The sequence below is a fragment of the Tachyglossus aculeatus genome, chromosome 10 (genome assembly GCF_015852505.1).
Source record: "Tachyglossus aculeatus isolate mTacAcu1 chromosome 10, mTacAcu1.pri, whole genome shotgun sequence".
NCBI classification, from domain to species: Eukaryota; Metazoa; Chordata; class Mammalia; order Monotremata; family Tachyglossidae; genus Tachyglossus; species Tachyglossus aculeatus.
The window spans coordinates 1,209,955-1,234,343 of NC_052075.1; the positions used below are offsets into that span (position 1 = coordinate 1,209,955).

General features: G+C 53.1%; 2 protein-coding genes across 2 annotated transcripts in view; both read left to right on the forward strand.

Annotated features, from left to right (window-relative positions):
- The window catches only part of FGGY (FGGY carbohydrate kinase domain containing), a 39,885-nt gene extending 37,270 nt beyond the window's left edge, over positions 1-2,615 (forward strand). Inside the window, exon 16 of the mRNA XM_038753122.1 lies at positions 2,409-2,615. Coding sequence (XP_038609050.1) covers positions 2,409-2,494 — 86 coding nt within the window. The 3' untranslated portion in view covers positions 2,495-2,615. The remainder of the gene's footprint in view (positions 1-2,408) is intronic.
- Positions 2,616-11,039: 8,424 nt separating this feature from the next.
- The window catches only part of HOOK1 (hook microtubule tethering protein 1), a 58,209-nt gene continuing 44,859 nt past the window's right edge, over positions 11,040-24,389 (forward strand). The window contains exons 1-3 of the mRNA XM_038752380.1: positions 11,040-11,113; positions 21,165-21,250; positions 24,092-24,164. Of these exons, the coding sequence (XP_038608308.1) occupies positions 11,060-11,113; positions 21,165-21,250; positions 24,092-24,164 (213 nt within the window). The 5' untranslated portion in view covers positions 11,040-11,059. The remainder of the gene's footprint in view (positions 11,114-21,164; positions 21,251-24,091; positions 24,165-24,389) is intronic.

Consider the following 24,389-nt stretch of genomic DNA (forward strand, 5'->3'; position numbering starts at 1 on the left):
CCCCGACCAATCATCTCCTGGAGCCCCGCCCCCTCGACCCCGTCCAGTCGTCTCCCGCAAGCCCCGCCCTTTCAGCCCCGGATGCCCCGCCCACTCGGCCTCGCCCAATCAGCTCCCGTAGCACCGCCCTTTCAGCCCCGCCCACCCGTCCCCGCCCAATCAGCTCCCGCAGCCCCGCCCTTTCAGCCTCGGAAGCCCCGCCCACTGGGACCCGCCCCTCCGACCCCGCCCTTCCAGGCCCCGCCCCCTCCCCCCCCTGGGTCCCCGGGGCTGTCGGGGGTCGGGGTCGCTCGGGCTCCCCGTGACCCTCCCCCAACCCCGGGACCCCCGTCCCACTGCGGCCCATCTGGAGTAGGAAGGGCTCGGGCGCCCCCTGCCGCCCGCCTCCTGCACTGCCGGCTCGGCCGGCACAGCGCTGCCTTTCGCCCGGTGCCCGGCGCCCTCTGCCGGTCGCCTGGGGGCACTGCAGGCTCGGCTGGCACAGCGCTACCTTTCGCCCGGCGCCCTCTGCCGGCCGCCTGGGGGCACTGCCGGCACAGCGAGATAAATCATCAATCGTATTTATTGAGCGCTTACTATGTGCAGAGCACTGTACTAAGCGCTTGGAAAGTACAAATTGGCAACATATAGAGACAGTCCCTACCCAACAGTGGGCTCACAGTCTAAAAGATAAATAGCGTGGTTTGTGGCAGGAGCCCGGGCTTGGGAGTCAGAGATCGTGGGTTCTAATCCCGACTCCGCCACTTAGATGATGTGGGACTCTGGGCCAGTCACTGAACTTCTCTGGGCCTCAATTGCCTCATCTGTCAAATGGGGATGAAAGCTGTGAGCCCCATGTGGGACCACTTGATCACCTTGTATTCATTCAATCGTATTTATTTGCATCCTCCCCAGTGCTTAGAACAGTGCTCGGCGCATAGTAAGCGCTTAACAAATACCATTATTATTATTTCGCCCGCTTTCTGGCGCCCCCTGCCGGCCACCTGCGGCACTGCCGGCACGGCGCTAACTTTCTCCCGGTGCCCGGCGCCCTCTGCCGGCCGCCTGGGGGCACTGACGGCACAGCGAGATAAACAGCGTGGTTTGTGGTAGGAGCCCGGGCTTGGGAGTCAGAGGTCGTGGGTTCTAATCATGACTCCGCCACTTATAAGATGTGGGACTTTGGGCCAGTCACTGAACTTCTCTGGGCATCAATTACCTCATCTGTAAAACGGGGATGAAAACTGTGAGCCCCACGCGGGACCACCTGATCACCTTGTATCCTCCCCAGTGCTTAGAACAGTGCTGGGCACATAGTAAGCGCTTAACAAATACCATTATTATTATTATTATTTCTGGCGCTTTCTGGCGCCCCCTGCCGGCCACCTGCGGCACTGCCGGCACAGCAATGCCTTTCTTCCGGCGCCCGGCGCTCCCTGCCGGCCGCTTCCGGTACTGCCGGCACAGCGCTGCCTTCGCCCGGTGCTCGCCGCCCCCTGCCGGCCGCCTGCGGCACGGCGCTGCGTCTCGCCCGGCGCCCCCTGCCGGCCGCCTGCAGTAGTGCCGGCTCAGCGTTTCTTTCGCCCGGCGCCCCCTGCCGGCCGCCTGCGGCACAGCGCCTCCTCTCGCCCGGCGCTCCCTGCCGGCTGCCTGAGGTACTGCCGGCTCAGCGCTTTTTTTGCCCAGCGCCCTCTGCCGGCCGCCTGCGGCACAGCGCCGCCTATCGCCCGGCGCCCCCTGCCGGCCGCCTGCGGCATAGCGCTGCGTCTCGCCCAGCGCCCCCTGCCGGCCGCCTGCGGTCCCACCCAGCCACCCACCAACCGGGGCTGCTCACTAATAATAATAATAATAATAATAATTGCAGCATTTATTAAGTGCTTACTATGTGCAAAGCACTGTTCTAAGCGCTGGGGAAGTTACAAGGTGATCAGGTTGTCCCACAGGGGGCTCACAGTCTTCATCCCCATTTGACAGATGAGGGAACTGAGGCCCAGAGAAGTGAAGCGACTTGCCCAAAGTCACCCAGCTGACAAGTGGCAGAGCCTGGAATTGAACCAATGACCTCTGACTGTGAGCCCACTGTTGGGTAGGGACTGTCTCTGTATGTTGCCGACTTGTACTTCCCAAGCGCTTAGTACAGTGCTCTGCACACAGTAAGCGCTCAATAAATACGATTGATTGATTGATTGATTGATTGACTCCAAAGCCCGGGCTCTTTCCACTGAGCCACGCTGCTTCTCTTACCTGCAATCCCTGCCCTCAGGGGGCTTCCAGTCTAGTGCCCGCAGAGCCGGTGGGGGAGAGCGGAGGGGTGAGGTCACGGGGCCGCCAGGGAAGGGGAGGCCCCGGTCGGGCCTACGATGGGGGGCGAGGGTCAGGATGGGCGGGTGGGCTCACCGGGGGCCGCCTCCGCCCATCCGCCCGCCCACCCAGGTTCTACAACCAGAAGTACCGCGTGTTCCTGAAGCTAGTGGAACACCAGAGGGAGTACGCCGCCATCATGGAAGAGCCCTGACCCGCGCCGGGACCGCCGCCTCCCGCAGACCGCCGTCGTCGGGAAAGCCGTGGGTTCGAATCCCGGCTCCGCCACTTGACTTGGGCAAGCCACTTCACTTCTCTGGGCCTCAGTCACCTCATCGGTCAAATGGGGATGAAGACGGTGAGCCCCACGGGGGACAGCCCCCGTGCTTCTGGACCGTGAGCCCTTTGTCGGGTAGGGACCGGCTCCATCTGTTGCCCAATTGTACTTTCCAAGCGCTTAGTACAGTGCTCTGCACACAGTAAGCGCTCAATAAATATGATTGAATGAATGAACGCTTGGCACATCGTCAGTGCTTACCAAATACCATTAGAGAGGGCCGAGAGACCGTAAGGTCGTTACGGGCAGGGAACGTGTCTGTTTATTGTTGCGTCGTACCCTCCCGAGCACAGTGAGCGCTCAATAAAAACGACCGGACGAGTGACAGCTTGGGCTGTGCCACTCTCAAGCCTTCCGGGGCCAGTGTCCGGGCCCTCGGGGGGGGGGACGGACGGGGCCTCGGGCCGTCGGGACCCTGGGCCGTCGGTCCCCCAATTCCCCACACTTCCTTCCTCTCCGTTCTTCAAACCTCGCCTATGCCACAAGAAGCAGCGTGGCTCGGCGGAAAGAGCACGGGCTTTGAAGTCAGAGGCCGTGGCTTAGAACAGTGCTTTGCACATAGTAAGCATTTAATAAATGCCGTTATTATTATTGTTATTATTATATTAAGGACCTAGGTTCTCATCCGGGCTCCGCCACATGTCCGCCATGCGACCTCGGGCAAGTCCCTTCACTCCTCTGTGCCTCAGCTCCCTCATCTGCAAAATGATGATGATGATGGTATATTTGTTAAGCACTTACTATGTGCGGAGCACTGTTCTAAGCGCTGGGGTAGAAGTGGGGATTAAGAGTGTGGGCCCCAATAATAATGATGGTATTTGTTAAGCGCTTGCTATGTGCGAAGCACTGTTCTAAGTGCTGGGGGGATACAGGGTGATCAGGTTGTCCCACGGGGGGCTCACAGTCTTCATCCCCATTTGACAGATGAGGGAACTGAGGCCCAGAGAAGTGAAGTGACTTGCCCAAAGTCATCATCATCATCATCATCAAACGTATTTATTGAGCGCTTACTATGTGCAGAGCACTGTACTAAGCGCTTGGGAAGTACAAATTGGCAACACATAGAGACAGTCCCACAGCTGACAGTTGGCGGAGCTGGGATTTGAACCCACGACCTCTGACTCCAAAGCCCGGGCTCTTTCCACTGAGCCACGCTGCTTCTCCATGTGGTCCAACCTGATAATAATAATAATGATGATGGCATTTCTTAAGCGATTACTATGTGCAAAGCACCGTTCTAAGCGCTGGGGAGTTTACAAGGTGATCAGGTTGTCCCACGGGGGGGCTCACAGTCTTCATCCCCATTTTCCAGACGAGGGAACTGGGGCCCAGAGAAGTTAAGTGGCTTGCCCAAAGTCACACAGCTGATAAGCGGCGGAGCCGGGATTTGAACCGAGGAGCAACCCGTATTCGCCCCAGCGCCAGAACGGTGCCAGGCATATAGCCAGCGCTTAACAAATACGATTATTATTATTATTATTAATATTGATAAGGTCTGGTGTTCTAGACTGTGAGCCCGCTGTTGGGTAGGGACCGTCTCTATATGTTGCCAACTTGGACTTCCCAAGCGCTTAGTCCAGTGCTCTGCACACGGTAAGCGCTCAATAAGTACGATCGAATGAATGAATGGTGTTTACTAAGCGCTTACCTTGTTTCCCAAGACTCCGTTGGGGTCCAGCGGGGGCCAGGGGAAAAGGGACAGGGGCGGTGACCCGTGGGATTCGGGGAGCCCGCTGCGGCCCGGATGGGCCTTCCCGGGGCCCGGCCGGCCGTCGGACTGGTCGGCCGGAGCTGCAGAGTGACATGAACGAGACGTCAAGTGGTTGTGAGCGCTGTAAGAGACCCCCCTGCTCCCCCAGCCTGGCCCAGAAACCCCCACCCCCCATTCCACGGCCGGGCTGCCCACGGCCGGGTTCCCCCGCGGGCACCTCAGGACACGCCGGGAGACCCCGTCGCCTTGTGTCGAAGCACTGGCGTAGGTGGTCGTGAAGCGTTTACAGTGTGCCAAGCCCTGCGCCGAGTGCTGGAGCCGATACAAGATCAGCAGGTAATAATAATGATGATGATGGTGGCATTTGTTAAGCGCTTACTATGTGCGAAGCACTGTTCTAAGCGCTGGGGGGGATACAAGAGAAGCAGCGTGGCTCAGTGGAAAGAGCCCGGGCTTTGGAGTCTGAGCCCACTGTAGGGACCGTCTCTATATGTTGCCGACTTGTACTTCCCGAGCGCTTAGTCCAGTGCTCTGCACACAGTAAGCGCTCAATCAATACGATTGAATGAATGAATGGAGTCAGAGGTCATGGGTTCAAATCCCAGCTCCGCCAGTCGCCAGCTGTGTGACTTTGGGCACGTCACTTCAGTTCTCTGTGCCTCAGTTACCTCATCTGTAAAAAATGGGGATTAAAACTGTGAGCCCCCCCGTGGGACAACCTGATCACCTTGTAACCTCTCCAGCGCTTAGAACAGTGCTTTGCACATAGTAAGTGCTGAATAAAATGCTATTTTTACTATTACTATTACAAGGTGATCAGGTTGCCCCACGTGAGGCTCACAGTCTTAATCCCCATTTTACAGATGAGGGAACTGAGGCCCAGAGAGGTGAAGTGACTTGCCCAAAGTCACCCAGCTGACAAGTGGCGGAGCCGGGATTAGAACTCATGACTGACTCTCAAGCCCGGGCTCTTTCCACTGAGCCACGCTGCTCTATCTGTTGCCGAATTGTACTTTCCAAGCACTTAGCACAGTAAGCGCTCAATCAATATGACTGAATGAGTGAATGAATGAACGATGGAGAGGAAATCTTCTCCTCCTCCTCCCCATCGCCCCTACTCCCTCCTTCTGCTCTACCCCCTTCCCCGCCCCACAACACTTGTGTGTATTTGTCCATATTTATTATTCTATTTATTTTATTAATGACGTGTCTAGATCTATAATTCTATTTATCTATTTTGATGCTATTGATTCCTGTCAACTTGTTTTGTTGTCTGTCTCCTCCCTTCTAGACTATAAGCCCGTTGTTGGGTAGGGATTGTCCCTATCTGTTGCCGAATTGTACTTTCCAAGCGCTTAGTCCAGTGCTCTGCACACAGTAAGCGCTCAATAAATACGATTGAATGAATGAATGAATGAATGAATGAATGAATAAAGGGATCCAGGCATCATCATCATCAATCGTATTTATTGAGCGCTTACTGTGTGCAGAGCACTGGACTAAGCGCTTGGGAAGTACAAATTGGCAACATATGGAGACAGTCCCTACCCAACAGTGGGCTCACAGTCTTAAAGGGGGAGACAAAACCAAACATACTACAAAATAAAATAGAATAGATAGGTACAAGTAAAATAAATAGAGTAATAAATATGTACAAACATATATACAGGTATATATACATATATACATATATATACATATACATAGGCATGTTTGAAAGCGTTGGGAAATGAAGCCGTTAGATAGCGAACAGCGCTTTGTACAATCAATCAATCAATCGTATTTATTGAGCGCTTACTATGTGCAGAGCACTGTACTAAGCGCTTGGGAAGTACAAATTGGCATCACATAGAGGCAGTCCCTACCCAACAGTGGGCTCACAGTCTAAAAGGGGGAGACAGAGAACAGAACCAAACATACCAACAAAATAAAATAAATAGGATAAAATGTACAAGTAAAATAAATAAATAAATAAATAAATAAATAGAGTAATAAATATGTACAACCATATATACATATATACAGGTGCTGTGGGGAAGGGAAGGAGGTAAGACGGGGGGATGGAGAGGGGGACGAGGGGGAGAGGAAAGAAGGGGCTGAGTGTGGGAAGGCCTCCTGGAGGAGGTGAGCTCTCAGCAGGGCCTTGAAGGGAGGAAGAGAGCTAGCTGGGCGGATGGGCAGAGGGATTGGGGGCATTCCGGGCCCGGGGAAGGACGTGGGCCGGGGGTCGATGGCGGGACAGGCGAGAGCGAGGTACAGTGAGGAGATTAGCGGTGGAGGAGCGGAGGGTGCGGGCTGGGCAGTAGAAGGAGAGAAGGGAGGTGAGGTAGGAGGGGGCGAGGTGATGGATGGACAGCCTGGAAGCCCAGGGTGAGGAGTTTCTGCCTGATGCGCAGATTGATCGGTAGCCATTGGAGGTTTTTGAGGAGGGGAGTGATATGTCCAGAGCGTTTCTGGACAAAGACAATCCGGGCAGCAGCATGAAGTATGGATTGAAGTCGGGAGAGACACGAGGATGGGAGATCAGAGAGAAGGCTGGTGCAGTAGTCCAGACGGGATAGGATGAGAGCTTGAATGAGCAGGGTAGCGGTTGGGATGGAGAGGAAAGGGCGGATCCTTGTATCCCCCAGTGCTTAGAACAGTGCTTTGTACATAGTAAGCGCTTACCATTATTATTATTATTAACAAATACCATTACTATTATTATTATTCTCTGGGCCTCAGTTCCCTCAGCTGTAAAATGGGGACGAAGACTGCGAGCCCCACGTGGGACAACCTGATCACCTTGTATCCCCACAGCGCTTAGAACAGTGCTTTGCACATAGTAAGCGCTTACCATTATTATTATTATTATTAACAAATACCATTACTATTATTATTATTCTCTGGGCCTCAGTTCCCTCAGCTATAAAATGGGGATGAAGACTGTGAGCCCCCCCGTGGGACAACCTGATCACCTTGTAGCCCCCCAGCGCTTAGAACAGTGCTTTGCACATAGCGCTTACCATTATTATTATTATTATTGTTAACACCATCATTATTATTATTATTCTCTGGGCCTCAGTTCCCTCAGCTGTAAAATGGGGATGGAGACTGTGAGCCCCTGGTGGGACAGGGGCTGTGTCCAACCTCCTTAACTTGTATCTACCCCAGCGCTTAGGACAGTGCTTGGAACTTAGTGAGCGCTTAACAAATATCATTATTATTAATTCTCACTGTTCTCTGGGCCTCAGTTCCCTCAGCTGTAAAATGGGGATGGAGACTGTGAGCCCCTGGTAGGACAGGGGCTGTGACCAAGCTACCCCAGCGCCTAGTACAGTGCCTGGCACATAGTAAGCGCTTAACAAATACCATTATTATTATTATTATTCTCTGGGCCTCAGTTCCCTCAGCTGTAAAATGGGGATGGAGACTGTGAGCCCCTGGTGGAACAGGGGCTGTGTCCAACCTGCTTAACTTGTATCTGCCCCAGCGCTTAGGACAGTGTTTGGAACATAGTGAGCGCTTAACAAATATCGTTATTATTAATTCTCACTGTTCTCTGGGCCTCAGTTCCCTCAGCTGTAAAATGGGGATGGAGACTGTGGGCCCCTGGTAGGACAGGGGCTGTGTCCAAGCTACCCCAGCGCCTAGTACAGTGCCTGGCACATAGTAAGTGCTTAACAAGTACCATTATTATTATTATTATTATTCTCTGGGCCTCAGTTCCCTCAGCTGTAAAATGGGGATGGAGACTGTGAGCCCCTGGTGGTACAGGGGCTGTGTCCAACCTGCTTAACTTGTAGGACAGTGTTTGGAACATAGTGAGCGCTTAACAAATATCGTTATTATTAATTCTCACTGTTCTCTGGGCCTCAGTTCCCTCAGCTGTAAAATGGGGATGGAGACTGTGGGCCCCTGGTAGGACAGGGGCTGTGTCCAATCTACCCCAGCGCCTAGTACAGCGCCTGGCACATAGTAAGCGCTTAACAAATACCATTATTATTATTATTATTCTCTGGGCCTCAGTTCCCTCAGCTGTAAAATGGGGATGGATACTGTGGACCCCTGGTGGGACAGGGGCTGTGTCCAACCTGCTTAACTTGTATCTGCCCCAGCGCTTAGGACAGTGTTTGGAACATAGTGAGCACTTAACAAATATCGTTATTATTAATTCTCACTGTTCTCTGGGCCTCAGTTCCCTCAGCTGTAAAATGGGGATGGAGACTGTGGGCCCCTGGTAGGACAGGGGCTGTGTCCAAGCTACCCCAGCGCCTAGTACAGTGCCTGGCACATAGTAAGTGCTTAACAAGTACCATTATTATTATTATTATTATTATTCTCTGGGCCTCAGTTCCCTCAGCTGTAAAATGGGGATGGAGACTGTGAGCCCCTGGTGGTACAGGGGCTGTGTCCAACCTGCTTAACTTGTAGGACGGTGTTTGGAACATAGTGAGCGCTTAACAAATATCGTTATTATTAATTCTCACTGTTCTCTGGGCCTCAGTTCCCTCAGCTGTAAAATGGGGATGGAGACTGTGGGCCCCTGGTAGGACAGGGGCTGTGTCCAATCTACCCCAGCGCCTAGTACAGCGCCTGGCACATAGTAAGCACTTAACAAATACCATTATTATTATTCTTCTTCTCTGGGCCTCAGTTCCCTCAGCTGTAAAATGGGGATGGAGACTGTGGGCCCCTGGTGGGACAGGGGCTGTGTCCAACCTGCTTAACTTGTATCTGCCCCAGCGCTTAGGACAGTGTTTAGAACATAGTGAGCGCTTAACAAATATCATTATTATTAATTCTCACTGTTCTCTGGGCCTCAGTTCCCTCAGCTGTAAAATGGGGATGGAGACGGTGGGCCCCTGGTGGTACAGGGACTGTGTCCAACCTGCTTAACTTGTAGGACAGTGTTTGGAACATAGTGAGCGCTTAACAAATATCGTTATTATTAATTCTCACTGTTCTCTGGGCCTCAGTTCCCTCAGCTGTAAAATGGGGATGGAGCCTGAGAGCCTCATGGGGGACAGGGGCTGGGTCCAACTTTCATTCAATCGTATTTATTGAGCGCTTACTGTGTGCAGAGCACTGGACTAAGCGCTTGATGCCCTTGTATCCACTCCAGCGCTTAGAACAGTGCTTGGCACTTATGGAGCGTTTAATAAGTACCATAGTGATGATGATTGATGAGGAGGATGATGAGGCAGATTGGTCACGTGCCTGGGAGCGACCGTTGGCGTCGGCGCGCGAGGAGGTCACGTGGCCGGCGCCTCAGCCGGCCCTTCCCCCCGCCTCCTCTCTCCCGATTGGCCGGCCTCGGGCCGCGGCGTCCAATCATCGCGCTCTCCGCCCCGTCCCCGCTCGGCACCTGCCGAGGTCACAGACCCCTCCCGCCCCGCCTCTCCTCTTCCGATTGGCCGGTCCCAGGGAGGCGCGTCCAATCAGCGCGCGGCCGGGCTGCTTAGCACCTCTCCTCCCCCTCCGCCCCACCTCCCCTCTTCCGATTGGCCGGCCCCGGGCCGCGGCGTCCAATCAGCACACTCCCCGCGCCCAGGACACTTCGCACCTCTCCACCCTAACCCCCCTTGGACCCGTCCCCGCGCGGCAACTGCTGAGGTCACAGACACCCCCCCCCCGCCCCGCCTCCCCTCTCCCGATTGGCCGGCCCCAGAGAGGCGCGTCCAATCAGCGCGTGGCTGGACTGCTTCGCACCTCTCCTCCCCCTCCGCCCCGCCTCCCCTCTCCCGATTGGCCGGCCCCGGGACGCGGCGTCCAATCAGCGCGCTCCCCGCGCCCGGGACACTTCGCACCTCTCCCCCCAACCCCCCTCGGACCCGTCCCCGCGCGGCACCTGCTGATGTCACAGACCCCCCCCCGCCCCCTCCCGATTGGCCGGCCCCAGAGACGCGCGCCCAATCAGCGCGCGTCTGGGCCGCTTCGCACCTCTCTCCCCCCCCGGCTCCGCCTCCCCTCTCCCGATTGGCCGGCCCCAGAGAGGCGCGTCCAATCAGCGCGCGGCCGGGCTGCTTCGCACCTCTCCTCCCCCTCCGCCCCGCCTCCCCTCTCCTGATTGGCCGGCCCCGGGCCGCGGCGTCCAATCAGCGCACTCCCCGCGCCTGGGACACTTCGCACCTTTCCCCCCCCGCCCCGTCCCCGCTCGGCACCTGCTGAGGTCACAGACCCTCCCCTCCCCGCCTCCCCTCTCCCGATTGGCCGGCCCCAGAGAGGCGCGTCCAATCAGCGCTAGGCCGGGCCGCTTTACACCTCTCTCCCCCCGGCCCCGCCTCCCCTCTCCCGATTGGCCGGCCCCAGGCCGCGGCGTCCAATCAGCGCGCTCCCCGCGCTCGGGACACTTCGTACCTCTCCCCCGCGCAGCACCTGCTGAGATCACAGAACCCCCTCTCCCGCCCCGCCTCCCCTCTCCCGATTGGCCGGCCCCAGAGAGGCGCGCCCAATCAGCGCGCGGCCGGGCCGCTTCGCACCGCTCTCCCCCGGCCCCGCCTCCTCTCTCCCGATTGGCCGGCCCCAGAGAGGCGCGCCCAATCAGCGCGCGCGCCGGCCGCTTCGCACCTCTCTCCCCCTCCCCGGCTCCGCCTCCCCTGTCCCGATTGGCCGGCCCCGGGCGGCGGGGTCCAATCAGCGCGCGCGGGCGGGCGGGGGCGCAGGTGCGGCGCGCCCTCCTGGCCGTGCCCGCGCCCGCCGTGCCCGCGCCCGCGCGCCCCCGCCCCAAGCGCGCCCCCCGCCGCCGGGCCATGGACGGGCAACGGCCGCCGGCCGCGTTGCTGTGCGACAGCCTCCTCCTCTGGGTGAGTGACCCCTGACCCCTGACCCCTGACCCCTCAGCGCCCAGCTGCAACCGCTCACTCTGTGCCAAGCACTGCCCTAAGCGCTGGGGGACATCCGAGGGCACCACGTTGGCCCCCGGGGCGGGGGCGGGGGGGGGCTCACTCTCTTCATCCCCATTTGACAGAGGAGGGAAACTGAGGCCCAGGGAAATGACTTACCCAAGGTCACACCGCGGACCCTAATAATAATCATGGTGCCATCTGTTAAGCGCTTAGTGGGGCTCACAGTCTTCATCCCCTTTTGACAGAGGAGGGAAACTGAGGCCCAGGGAAGTGACTTACCCAAGGTCACACCGCAGACCCTAATAATAAATCATGGTGCCATCTGTTAAGCGCTTAGTGGGGCTCACAGGCTTCATCCCCATTTGACAGAGGAGGGAAACTGAGGCCCAGGGAAGTGACTTGCCCAGGGTCACACTGCAGACCCTAATAATAATCATGGTGCCATTTGTGAAGCGCTTACTAGGTGCCAAGCACTGTTCTAAGCGCTGGGGGAGATACAGGGTCATCAGGTTGTCCCCCGTGGGGCTCACAGTCTATATCCCCATTTGACAGAGGAGGGAAACTGAGGCCCAGGGAAGTGACTTGCCCAAGGTCACACCGCTGACCGTAATAATGATCATGGTGCCATCTGTGAAGCGCTTAGCGGGGCTCACAGTCTTCATCCCCATTTGACAGAGGAGGGAAACTGAGGCCCAGGGAAGTGACTTGCCCAAGGTCACACCGCATACCCTAATAATAATCATGGTGCCATTTGTGAAGCGCTTACTAGGTGCCAAGCACTGTTCTAAGCGCTGGGGGAGTTACAGGGTCATCAGGTTGGCCCCCGTGGGGCTCACAGTCTATATCCCCATTTGACAGAGGAGGGAAACTGAGGCCCAGGGAAGTGACTTACCCAAGGTCACACCGCAGACCGTAATAATAAGCATTGTGCCATTTGTGAAGCGCTTAGTGGGGCTCACAGTCTTCATCCCCATTTGACGGAGGAGGGAAACTGAGGCCCAGGGAAATGACTTACCCAAGGTCACACCGCAGACCGTAATAATAATCATGGTGCCATCTGTTAAGCGCTTAGTGGGGCTCACAGTCTTCATCCCCGTTTGACAGAGGAGGGAAACTGAGGCCCAGGGAAGTGACTTGCCCAAGGTCACACCGCAGGCCGTAATAATAAGCATTGTGCCATTTGTTAAGCGCTTAGTGGGGCTCACAGTCTTCATCCCCATTTTCCAGATGAGGGAACTGATTCCCAGAGAAGTGAAGTGACTTGCCCAAAGTCACACAGCTGACAAGTGGCGGAGCCGGGATTAGAACCCATGACCTCTGACTCCCAAGCCCGGGCTCTACCCACTGAGCAAACATGGTGTTAAGCGCTTATTCTGTGTCAAGCACTGTTCTAGGCGCTGGGGGAGATACAAGGTGATCAGGTTGTCCCCCGTGGGGCTCACAGTCTTCATCCCCATTTTACAGATGAGGGAATGTAGGCCCTGAGAAGTGATTTGCCCAAGGTCACACAGCAGGAATAATAATAACCACTGTGGCATTTATTAAGCACTTACTAGGTGCCTGCCACTGTAATAATAATAATAATAATGATGATGGTGTTTGTTAAGCACTTACTATGTGCCAAGCACTGTTCTAAGCGCTGGGGGGATACAAGGTGATCAGGTTGTCTCCCGTGGGTTCACAGTCTTCATTCCCATTTTACAGATGAGGGAAACTGAGGCCCAGGGAAGTGACTTGCCCAAGGTCACACCGCAGACCATAATAGTAATCATTGTGCCAAATATTAAGTGCTTACTAGGTGCCCGCCACTATAATAATAATAATAATGATGGTGTTAAGCGCCAGCGTGGCTCAGTGGAAAGAGCCCGAACTTTGGAGCCAGAGGTCATGGGTTCAAATCCCAGCTCTGCCAACTGTCAGCTGTGTGGCTTTGGGCAAGTCACTTCACTTCTCTGTGCCTCAGTGACCTCATCTGTAAAATGGGGATTAAAACTGTGAGCCCCCCGTGGGACAACCTGATCACCCTGTGACCTCCCCAGCGCTTAGAACAGTGCTTTGCACATAGTAAGCGCTTAACAAGTGCCATTATTATTATTATTATTATTATTGTTGTTACTATGTGCCAAGCACTGTTCTAAACGCTGGGGGGGATACAAGATAATCAGGTTGTCCCACGTGGAGCTCACAGTCTTCATCCCCATTTTACAGATGAGGGAACTGAGGCCCAGACTTGCCCAAGGTCACATAGCAGACCATAGTAAAAATCATTGTGGCATTTTGTAAGCTCTTACTAGGTGCCGGGCACTGTAATAATACTAATAATGATGGCATTTGTTAAGCGCTTACTATGTGCCAAGCACTGTTGTAAGCACTGGGGGAGATACAAGGTAATTCATTCATTGTCATATTTATTGAGCGCTTACTGGGTGCAGAGCACTGGACTAAGCGCTTGGAAAGTACAATTGGGCAACAGATAGAGACAATCCCTACCCCACAACAGGCTCACAGGCTACAAGATAATAATGAGGGCATTTGTTAAGCGCTTACTATGTGCCAAGCACCGTTCTAAGCGCTGGGGAGGATGCAAGGTGATCAGGTTGTCCCACGGGGGGCTCACAATCTTCATCCCCATTTTACAGTTGAGGGAACTGAGTCTCAGAGAAGTGAAGTGACTTGCCCAAGGCCACACAGCAGACATGTAGCGGAGCCGGGATTGGAACCCATGACCTCCGACTCCCGAGCCTGGGCTGTTTCCACTGAGCCACGCTGCTTCTCACCTGTATATATGTTTGTACATATTTATTACTCTATTTATTTTACTTGTACATATGTATTCTATTTACTTTATTTTGTTAGTATTTTGGTTTTGTTCTCCGTCTCCCCCTTCTAGACTGTGAGCCCGCTGTTGGGTAGGGACCGTCTCTATATGTTGCCAACTTGGACTTCCCAAGCGCTTAGTACGGTGCTCTGCACACAGTAAGTGCTCAATAAATACGATTGATTGATTGATTGATTGATTCTCTAAGCGGGGAAGGGGGAGACAGGCAACAAAACAAAGCAAGTAGACGGGTGTCAATAGCATCAGAATAGATGAATTATAGCTCCATACATGTCAATAAAATTAATAGAATAATAAATATGTACGGGAGGGGAACGGGGTAGGGTGGTGGGGAGGAGGAGGAGAGGAAAAAGGGGGCTGAGTGTGGGAAGGCCTCCTGGAGGAGGTGAGCTCTCAGGAGGGATTTGAAGGGAGGAAGAGAGCTAGTTTGGCGGATGTGCGGAGGGAAGGAGGGCATTCCGGGCCAGGGGGAGGACGTGGGCCGGGGGTCGACGGCGGGACGGGCGAGGACGAGGCCCGGTGAGGAGGTGAGCGGTGGCAGAGGAGCGGAGGGTGCGGGATGCCATGGAGAAGGACAGAAGGGAGGGGAGGGAGGAGGGGGCCAGGGGATGGACGGCCTTGAAGCTGAGAGGAAGGAGTGTTTGCTTGATGCCTAGGTTGACTGGTAGCCACTGGAGATTTTTGAGGAGGGGAGTAACGTGCCCAAAGTGTTTCTGCACAAAGATGATCCGGGCAGCGGCGTGAAGTATAGACTGAAGCGGGGAGAGACAGGAGGATGGGAGATCGGAGAGGAGGCCGATGCAGTCATTCAGTCGGGATAAGACGAGAGATTGAACCAGCAGGGTAGCCGTCTGGATGGAGAGGAAAGGGCGGATCTTGGCCATGTCGCGGAGGTGAGACCGGCCGGTTTTAGGGACAGATCGGATGTGAGGGGTGAACCACAGAGTGGAGTCGAGGGTGACACCGAGGTTGCGGGCTCGTGAGATGGGAAGGACGGTAGCGCCGTCTACAGTGACGGGAAAGTCAGGGAGAGGGCAGGGTTTGGGAGGGAAGATAAGGAGCTTGGTCTTGGACATGTTGAGTTTTAGATGGCGGGCAGACACCCAGATGGAGATGTCCTGAAGGCGGGAGGAGACACGAGCCTGAAGGGAGGGAGAGAGAGCAGGGGCGGAGGTGGAGATTTGGGGGTCATCAGCGTACAGATGAGAGTTGAAGCCGTGGGAGCGAATGAGGTCACCGAGGGAGTGAGAATAGATGGAGATCAGGTTGTCCCACGGGGGGCTCACCATCTTCATCCCCGTTTTACAGATGAGGTAACTGAGGCCCAGAGAAGTGAAGCGGCTTGCCCAAGGTCCCCCAGCAGACATGTGGCGGAGCCAGAATTAGAACCCATGACCTCTGACTCCCAAGCCCGGGCTCTTTCCACCAAGCCACGCTTTTTCTGCTCTGGGGTGGATACAAGCAAATCAGGCTGGATGCATGAGGGGCTCACGGTCTCAATCCCCATTTTCCAGATGAGGTCACTGAGGCACGGAGAAGGGAAGGGACGTCACCCAGCAGCCAAGTGGTGGAGAGAGATTAGAACCCACGACCTCCTACTCCCAAGCCCGGACTCTTTCATTTAATTCATTCAATCATATTTATTGAGCGCTTACTGTGTGCAGAGCACTGTACTAAGCGCTTGGGAAGGACAAGTTGGCAACATATAGAGACGGTCCCTACCCAACAACGGGCTCACAGTCTAGAAGGGGGAGACAGATGACAAAACAAAACATATTAACAAAATAAAATCAATAAAACAGTAAATATGTACAAGTAAAATAGAGTAATAAATTGCCACTAGGCCCCACTGCTTCTCTTAGCGCCCCATAAATGCCAATTATTGACAGAGCCCGTTGCTGGGGGGAGGGGGACCCAGCTTTGAGGAGCCTCTCCCGGCCTCAGTTTCCTCCTCTGTCAGGTCAGGCATTCAGTCAGTGATAACAAGAGTAGTAACTGTGGTGTTTTTCAAGCGCTTACTATGTGCCAGACACTGTACTAAGCGCTGGGGTGGATACAAGCAAATCAGGTTGGACACACTCTCCGTCCCACGTGGGGCTAGCAGTCTTCAACCCCATTTTACAGGTAAGGAAACCGAGGCCCAGAGAAGCGAAGTGACTTCCCCAAGGTCACACAGCAGACAGGTAGCGGAGCCGGGATTAGAACCCAGGATCTTTGGACTCCCAGACTCGGGCTCTAGCAACTATGCCATGTCGGTATTTATTGAGTGCTTACTTTGTGGTTAGAACAGTGCTTTGCACATAATAAGCGCTTAATAAATGCCATTATTAGTATTATTATTGTGCAGAGCACTGTACTGGGCTCTTGGGAGAGCAAAATAGAGTTTTGTTAGTATGTTTGGTTTTGTTCTCTGTCTCCCCCTTTTAGACTGTGAGCCCACTGTTGGGTAGGGACTGTCTCTACATGTTGCCAATTTGTACTTCCCAAGCGCTTAGTACAGTGCTCTGCACATAGTAAGCGCTCAATAAATACGATTGATGATGATGATAGAGTTAGTTTGCACGGTCCCTGCTCTCAAGGAGCTGACAGTCCACTGTGTGCAGAGTGCTGTACTGAGCGCTTAGGAGAGGACAAGAGCATAGTAGACGTGCTTGAAACAGGGATTTGCACATAGTAAGCGCTTAATAAATACCGTCATTATTATTATTATTATTCTATGAAGAGGGAGGAGGGCGCGGGACGTGGACGAGAGGTCGGCGGTGGACAAGGCGGAGGGCCCGGGGTTGGCATCGGAGCGAGGCGAGTTAGGAGGGGGCACGGAGATTGGCGCCCGGCCCTGCCCAGAACCAATTTCCGGGTGCGTCGTTAGGTTGGGTGACCGGTGGAATGTCAACAGACCGGATCCGACGCCCTAACTGTGGCCGCACAAATAACCCCAAAGTCTCTGTAAAATGGGGATTTAATGAAAAGAACAATAACGATAGCATCTGTTAAGCGCTTACGATGTGCAGAGCACTGTTCTAAGCACTGGGGGGGATCAATCAATCAATCAATCGTATTTATTGAGCGCTTCCTGTGTGCAGAGCACTGTACCAAGCGCTTGGGAAGTCCAAGTTGGCAACATAGAGAGACGGTCCCTACCCAACAGTGGGCTCACAGTCTAGAAGGGGTGATCAAGTTGTCCCACGTGGGGCTCACAGTCTTAACCCCCATTTTACAGATGAGGTAACAGAGGCTCAGAGAAGTGAAGTGACTTGCCCAAGGTCACACAGCAGACATGTGGCGGAGCAGGGATTTGAACCCATGACCTCCGACTCCAAAGCCCGGGCTCTTTCCAGGGCCTTGGCGTGGATGTCCTTCAATTGTATTTACGAAGCACTGACCGCTTCTAGCGGAAGCGGCGGAGAAGCAGCGTGGCTCAGTGGAAGGAGCCCGGGCTCTGGAGTCAGAGGTCGTGGGTTCAAGTCTCGGCTCTGCCAGTTGTCAGCCGTGTGACTTTGGGCAAGTCACTTCACTTCTCCGGACCTCAGTTCCCTCATCTGGAAAATGGGGATGAATACTGTGAGCCCCCCATGGGACAACCTGATCGCCTTGTAACCTCCCAGCACTTAGAACGGTGCTTTGCACATAGTAAGCACTTAATAATCAATCAATCAATCAATTGTATTTATGGAGCGCTTACTGTGTGCAGAGCACTGTACTAAGCGCTTGGGAAGTCCAAGTTGGCAACATATGGAGACAGTCCCTACCCAACAGTGGGCTCACAGTCTAAAAGGGGGAGACGGAGAACAAAACCAAACATACTAACAAAATAAAATAAATAATACATGCCATTATTATTATTACTATTATTGTTATTAGTAACCGCTTGGGAGAGGCCAGTAGAGCAATATGACAGGCACATTTTCTGCCCACGTTCCCTGTCCTGAAATGTGTCTCCTGCAGAATGTGGCGGGCTCGCCCAAACCCTCCGGCGAGGTCCATGGGCAGGACGGTCATCCGGAAAAGTTTCGGCCCTGCCGCTTGTCTGCTGGGTGACCTTGGGCAAGTCACTTCGCTTCTGTGATCACCTTCGCAACCTGATCACCTTGTAACCTCCCCAGTGCTTAGAACAGTGCTCTGCACATAGTAAGCACTTAATAAATGCCATCACTGTTATTATTATTTTTCTCTGGGCCTCGGTTCCCTCACCTGTAAAATGGGAATTAAGGCGGTGAGCCCCATGTGAGACAGGGACTGTGTCCAACCCGATTAGCTTGTACCCACCCCAGCGCTTAGAACAGTGCCTGGCACATAGTAAGCGCTTAACAAATACCATAATAATTATTATTCATTCATTCAATTGTGTTTATTGAGCGCTTACTGTGTGCAGAACACTGTACTAAGCGCTTGGGAAGTCCAAGTTGGCAACATATAGAGACAGTCCTTACCCAACCGCGGGCTCACAGTCTAGAATTATTACTATTTCTGTTTCTAGGGTGAAAGAGCCGAGTGGCCTGTTCAGCCCGGGGAGGATGATGGTATTTGCTCAGTGCTTAATAATAATAATAATAATGACATTAATAATTACTGAGAAGTGAAGTGACTTGACCAAGGTCACCCAGCAGCCAGGAGTAGAACCCACAACCTCTGATTCCCAAGCCCAGGCTCTTGCCACTGGGCCGTGCTTCTTACCGTGTGCTAAGCGCTGGGGTCCATACGCGATGCAAGAGATTGATTTGGAAATCTCTTGTCATGGGTTCAAATCCCGGCTCTGCCACTTGTCAGCTGTGCGACTTTGGGCAAGTCACCTCACTTCTCTGGTCCTCAGTTTCCTCATCTGTAAAATGGGGATTAAGACTGTGAGCCCCCGGTGGGACGACCTGATCACCTTGTACCTCCCCAGTGCTTAGAACAGTGCCTTGCACATAGTAAGCGCTTAACAAATACCATCGTTATTTGGCAAGTAAATGTTGGAACTCAGGTGGTTTCCTTTTCTTTTTCGGATGCAGTGCCCGACACTGTATTAAGCGCTGGGGTAGATACAAGATGATCGCATTGGACGCAGTCTGGCTCACAGTCTTAATCCCCATTTTACAGACGGGGGAACTGAGGCCCGGAGATGCGAAATGAGTTGCCCAGAGTAGCCCAGCAGACAGGTGGAGGAGCTAGGATTAGAACCCGGCTCCTCCGGGTCCGTGTGGTAGCCACCAGGCCCGGACGCTCCCGGTCCCAGGTTGCGGTGGATGACCGTGGCCACGGGCGCTTCCCAAGTCTGGAAGAATCCAGTTCAACCGGGATGCTTGGGTTTTCTTTTAAGCGGACGGGAAACCGACACGTGGCACGGAGGAATCGACCGCTTTTTGTTCAATCAGACCGATCATTAAGGAGTGTAACCTCATCTGGCTAATTGGGCAGACTTGGCATGAGGTTGCCTGGTTTTATTGCAACGCCATTATTACTTCGTGCTACACTGCACAGGGTCAGAGCCAAATTAAGCTGGCGAGGCTGTTCTTCATTCATTCATTCATTCAATCGTATTTATTGAGGGCTTACTGTGTGCAGAGCACTGTACTAATCAATCAATCGTATCTATTGAGCGCTTACTGTGTGCAGAGCACTGTACTAAGAGCTTGGGAAGTACAAGTTGGCAACATATAGAGACAGTCCCTACCCAACAGTGGGCCCACAGTCTAGAAGGGGGAGACGAACAACAAAAGAAAACATGTGGACGGGTGTCAAGTCGTCAGAACAAATAGAATTAAAGCTAAATAATAATAACAATGATGGCACTTATTAAGCGCTTACTATGTGCAAAGCATTGTTCTCAGCGCTGGGGAGGTTACAAGGTGATCAGGTTGTCCCACATGGGGCTTACAGTCTTAATCCCCATTTTCAGTCATTCGTATTTATTGAGCCCTTACTGTGTGCAGAGAGGTCACTGAGGCACAGAGAAGTTAAGTGACTTGCCCAAGAGACACAGCTGACAATTTGCGGAGCCGGGATTTGAGCCCCCGACCTCTGGCTCCAAAGGCCGTGCTCTTTCCACTGAGCCACGCTGCTTCTCTAAATGCACATCATTAACAAAATAAATAGAATAGTAAATATGTACAAGTAAAATAGAGTGATAAGTCTGTAGAAACGTATGTACGGGCGCTGTGGGGAGGGGAAGGAGGTAGGGTGAGGGGGATGGGGAGGAGGAGAGGAAAAAGGGGGATGAGTGTGGGAAGGCCTTCTGGAGGAGGTCAGCTCTCAGGAGGGATTTGAAGGGAGGAAGAGAGCGAGTTTGGCGGATGTGCGGAGGGAAGGAGGGCGTTCCGGGCCGGGGGGAAGGACGTGGGCCGGGGGTCGATGGCGGGATGGGGGAGAACGAGGCCCAGTGAGGAGGTGAGCGGCGGCAGAGGAGCGGAGGGTGCGGGCTGCGATGGAGGAGGAGAGAAGGGAGGGGAGGTAGAAGGGGGCCAGGGGATGGACGGCCTTGAAGCCGAGAGGGAGGAGTGTTTGCTTAATGCCTAGGTTGACTGGTAGCCACTGGCGATTTTTGAGGAGGGGAGTAACGTGCCCAGAGCGGTTCTGCACAAAGATGATCCGGGCAGTGGCGTGAAGTATAGACTGAAGCGGGGAGAGACAGGAGGATGGGAGATCAGAGAGGAGGCTCATGCAGTAATCCAGTCGGGATAGCTCTATCCAATCAATCAATCAATCAATCGTACTTATTGAGCGCTTACTGTGTGCAGAGCACTGTACTAAGCACTTGGGAAGTCCAAGTTGGCAACATCTAGAGACAGTCCCTACCCAACAGTGGGCTCACAGTCTAAAAGGGGGAGACAGAGAACCAAACCAAACATACTAACAAAATAAAATAAATAGAATAGATATGTACAAGTAAAATAAATAAATAGAGTAATAAATATGTACAAACATATATACATATATACAGGTGCTGTGGGGAAGGGAAGGAGGTAAGATGGGGGGGATGGCGAGGGGGACGAGGAGGAGAGGAAGGAAGGGGCTCAGTCTGGGAAGGAGACTGTTTTCCTGGGTTGGGTCGTCGTTTTATTCATCATCATTATCATCAATCGTATTTATTGAGCTCGTAAATGTCAACAGCTGAATGTCCAGACGACCAGGGAGGTCAGTTGTCTCCGGAAAACAAAAAACTGTTCACTGAATTGCGTTTTCCGTCCTCAGTTGCAGACGTTCAACACCACGGCGCCTTGTCGAGACGTCCAGGAGTTGACTAATGGCGTCGCCATGGCCCAAGTTCTCCATCAAATGTGAGTTAATAATTTTCCGTGGCCAGGGGAGGCTGAGATGTTGCGTGACCTCCCGTTTTCAGCAGGATAATGACGGTATTTGTTAAGTGCTTCCTATGTGCCAAGCACCGTCCTAAGCGCTGGGGTGAATCCAAGCAGATCGAGTTGGACACAATCCCTGTCCCGGGTGGGGTCACCGTCTCATTCATTCATTCATTCAATCGTATTTATTGAGCGCTTACTGTGTGCAGAGCACTGTACTAAGCGCTTGGGAAGTACCAGTTGGCAACATATCATCATCATCAATCGTATTTGTTGAGCGCTTACTGTGTGCAGAGCACTGTACTAAGCGCTTGGGAAGTCCAAGTTGGCAACATATAGAGACGGTCCCTACCCAACAGTGGGCTCACAGTCTAAAAGGGGGAGACAGAGAACAAAACCAAACATACTAACAAAATAAAATAAATAGAATAGATATGGACAAGTAAAATAAATAAATACATAGAGTAACAACCGAAGAGGGAACTGAGGCACAGAGAAGTGAAGTGACTTCACACAGCAGAAAAGTGGCGGAGCTGCGATTAGAACCCATGACCTTCTGACTCCGAGACCTGTGCTCTATCCGCTCCCAAGCGCTTAGTACAGTGCTGCGCGTTTAGTAAGCCCTCGATAAATACCATTCCTTAATTCCTTAATACATTCTTTAATATATGTTGCCAATTTGTACTTCCCAAGAGCTTAGTACAGTGCTCTGCACATAGTAAGCGCTCAATAAATACGATTGATGATGATGAATTGGCCGATCAGCTGAAATCAGCCAACAGCAGATGAAGGCCGGAGGAAGCTTGGTAAGGATCCATGCGGGAAGGCTGGGAAGCCACAACCTCCCCTCTCCTACCATCCCGGCTTCACCACTTGTCTGCTGTGTGACCTTGGACAAGTCACTTCTCTGGGCCTCAGTTCCCTCATCTGGAAAATGGGGATTAAGACTGGGAGCCCCACATGGGGCAACCTCATCTCCTTGTATTCCCCTCAGCGCTATGCTATTATAACATTATGAGAAGCAGCGTGGCTCAGTGGAAAGAGCCCGGGCTTGAGAGTCAGAGGTCATGGGTTCGAATGCCGCCTCCCCCACATGTCTGCTGTGTGACCTTGGGCGAGTCACTTCACTTCTCCGGGCCTCAGTTCCCTCATCTGTAAAATGGGGATTAAGACTGTGAGCCCCGCATGGGACAGCCTCATCTCCTTGTATTCCCCCCAGCGCTTAGAACAGTGCTTTGCTCATAGTAAGCGCTTAACAAATACCAACATATTATTATTATTATGAGGATTGAGACTGTGAGCCCCACGTAGGACAGGGATTTGTCCAACCTGATTACGTTGTATCTAGCCCAGCTCTTAGAACAAGCGCTTGGTACATAGTAAGCGCTTAAAAAATGCCATAGTTATTATTATCCCCTTCTCCCCCCCGGCGCACAGGGGCTCGGCTGCCTCCGGAGAAGCGGCCTGACCTGATTCCCGGGGTAGGCAAAGGATGAAGGACGGCCCAGGGAATTAGGGCAAGCCTGCGGGCTGCGTTTCTATAGATAGCCTCGGTTAAGTCCAGGAGAATCAATCAATCAATCAATCATATTTATTGAGCGCTTACTGTGTACAGAGCACTGTACTAAGCGCTTGGGAAGTACAAGTTGGCAACATATAGAGACAGTCCCTACCCAACAGTGGGCTCACAGTCTAAAAGGAGAACTGCTGAATATCCCGTCCGGGATGACCCTCAGGCCTTTTGTGAGCAGCAGTGTGGCTCAGTGCCAAGAGCCGAGGCTTGGGAGTCGGAGGTCGCGGGTTCTAATCCCGGCTCCTCCACTCGTCAGCTGTGTGTGACTTCGGGTAAGTCACTTCCCTTCTCTGCGCCTCAGTGACCTCATCTGGAAAATGGGGGTGAAATCTGTGAGCCCCACGTGGGACAACCTGATTACCTGGTATCTACCCCAGTGCTTAGAACAGTGCTTGGCACATAGCCTGTTGGTGGGTAGGGACCGTCTCTATATGTTGCCAACTTGTACTCTCCAAGCGCTTAGTATAGTGCTCTGCACACAGTAAGCGCTCAGTAAATACGATTGAATGAATGAATAGTAAGTGCTCAATAAAAGCCATTATTATTATTATTATTTCCACCTTGAGTTTGCGAGTGGCTCGTGAGGGAAATGAGCAGGTTTGACTCTCCTGATGGTCCTCTAGACGGTAAGCTTGTTGCGGGCAGGGAACGTGTCTGTGATAAAGTCCTCTCCCAAGTGTTTAGTTCAGGGTTCTGCCTGTAATAATAATAATTATGGCATTTGTTAAGCACTTACTAGGTGCCAGGCACTGTACTAAGCTCTGGAGTAGATACCAGCACATCGGGTTGGACACGGTCCCTGTCCCACAAGGGGCTCACGGTCCCATCCCCATTTTGCAGGTGAGGTCACTGAGGCCCAGAGAAGTGAAATGACTTGCCCAAGGTCACGCAGCAGATAACGCCTCTAACTCCCAGGTCCGGGCTCCAGTCACCACGCCACGCTGCTTCTCATAGGACCACACAGTAGCCGAATAATAAATAATTTATTTATATCAATGTCTGTCTCCCCCACTAGACTGTAAGCTCATTATGGGCAGGGAACGTGTCTAACGACTCTTATATTCTACTCTCTTAATTTGTCATATCGTAACCGCCCAGGTGCTTAGTACAGTGCTCTGCACACAGTAAGCGCTCAATAAATACGACTGACTGACAGTAAGGGGTACTTTTTCCTCCAGCGGCGCCGCGTCCCTTCAACCGGAACGCGTTTGAATGATTGGAGCGCGCGTGTTTGTTTTCCCTTCTAGAGATGCGGCTTGGTTCGATGAGCCTTGGTTAGGTCGAATTAAAGAAGACGTCAGCGACAATCGGAGAATAAAGGTATCCGTGAGGGACCTTTCTCAGCCAGGGGGATTTATGGGCCTCAACTTCGATTCAACTTCGATCAAATACGATTGATGATGATGATGATGATGATTTCGATACCCACCGCCCAGACGTGCCGACACGACGCTCTCCGCCCGAACACATCGGAGCTCATTTTAAAACCTGATATTTGAAGTTTATTTATCGTTGGTCACGGATTTAAATGCATTCAAAGACATG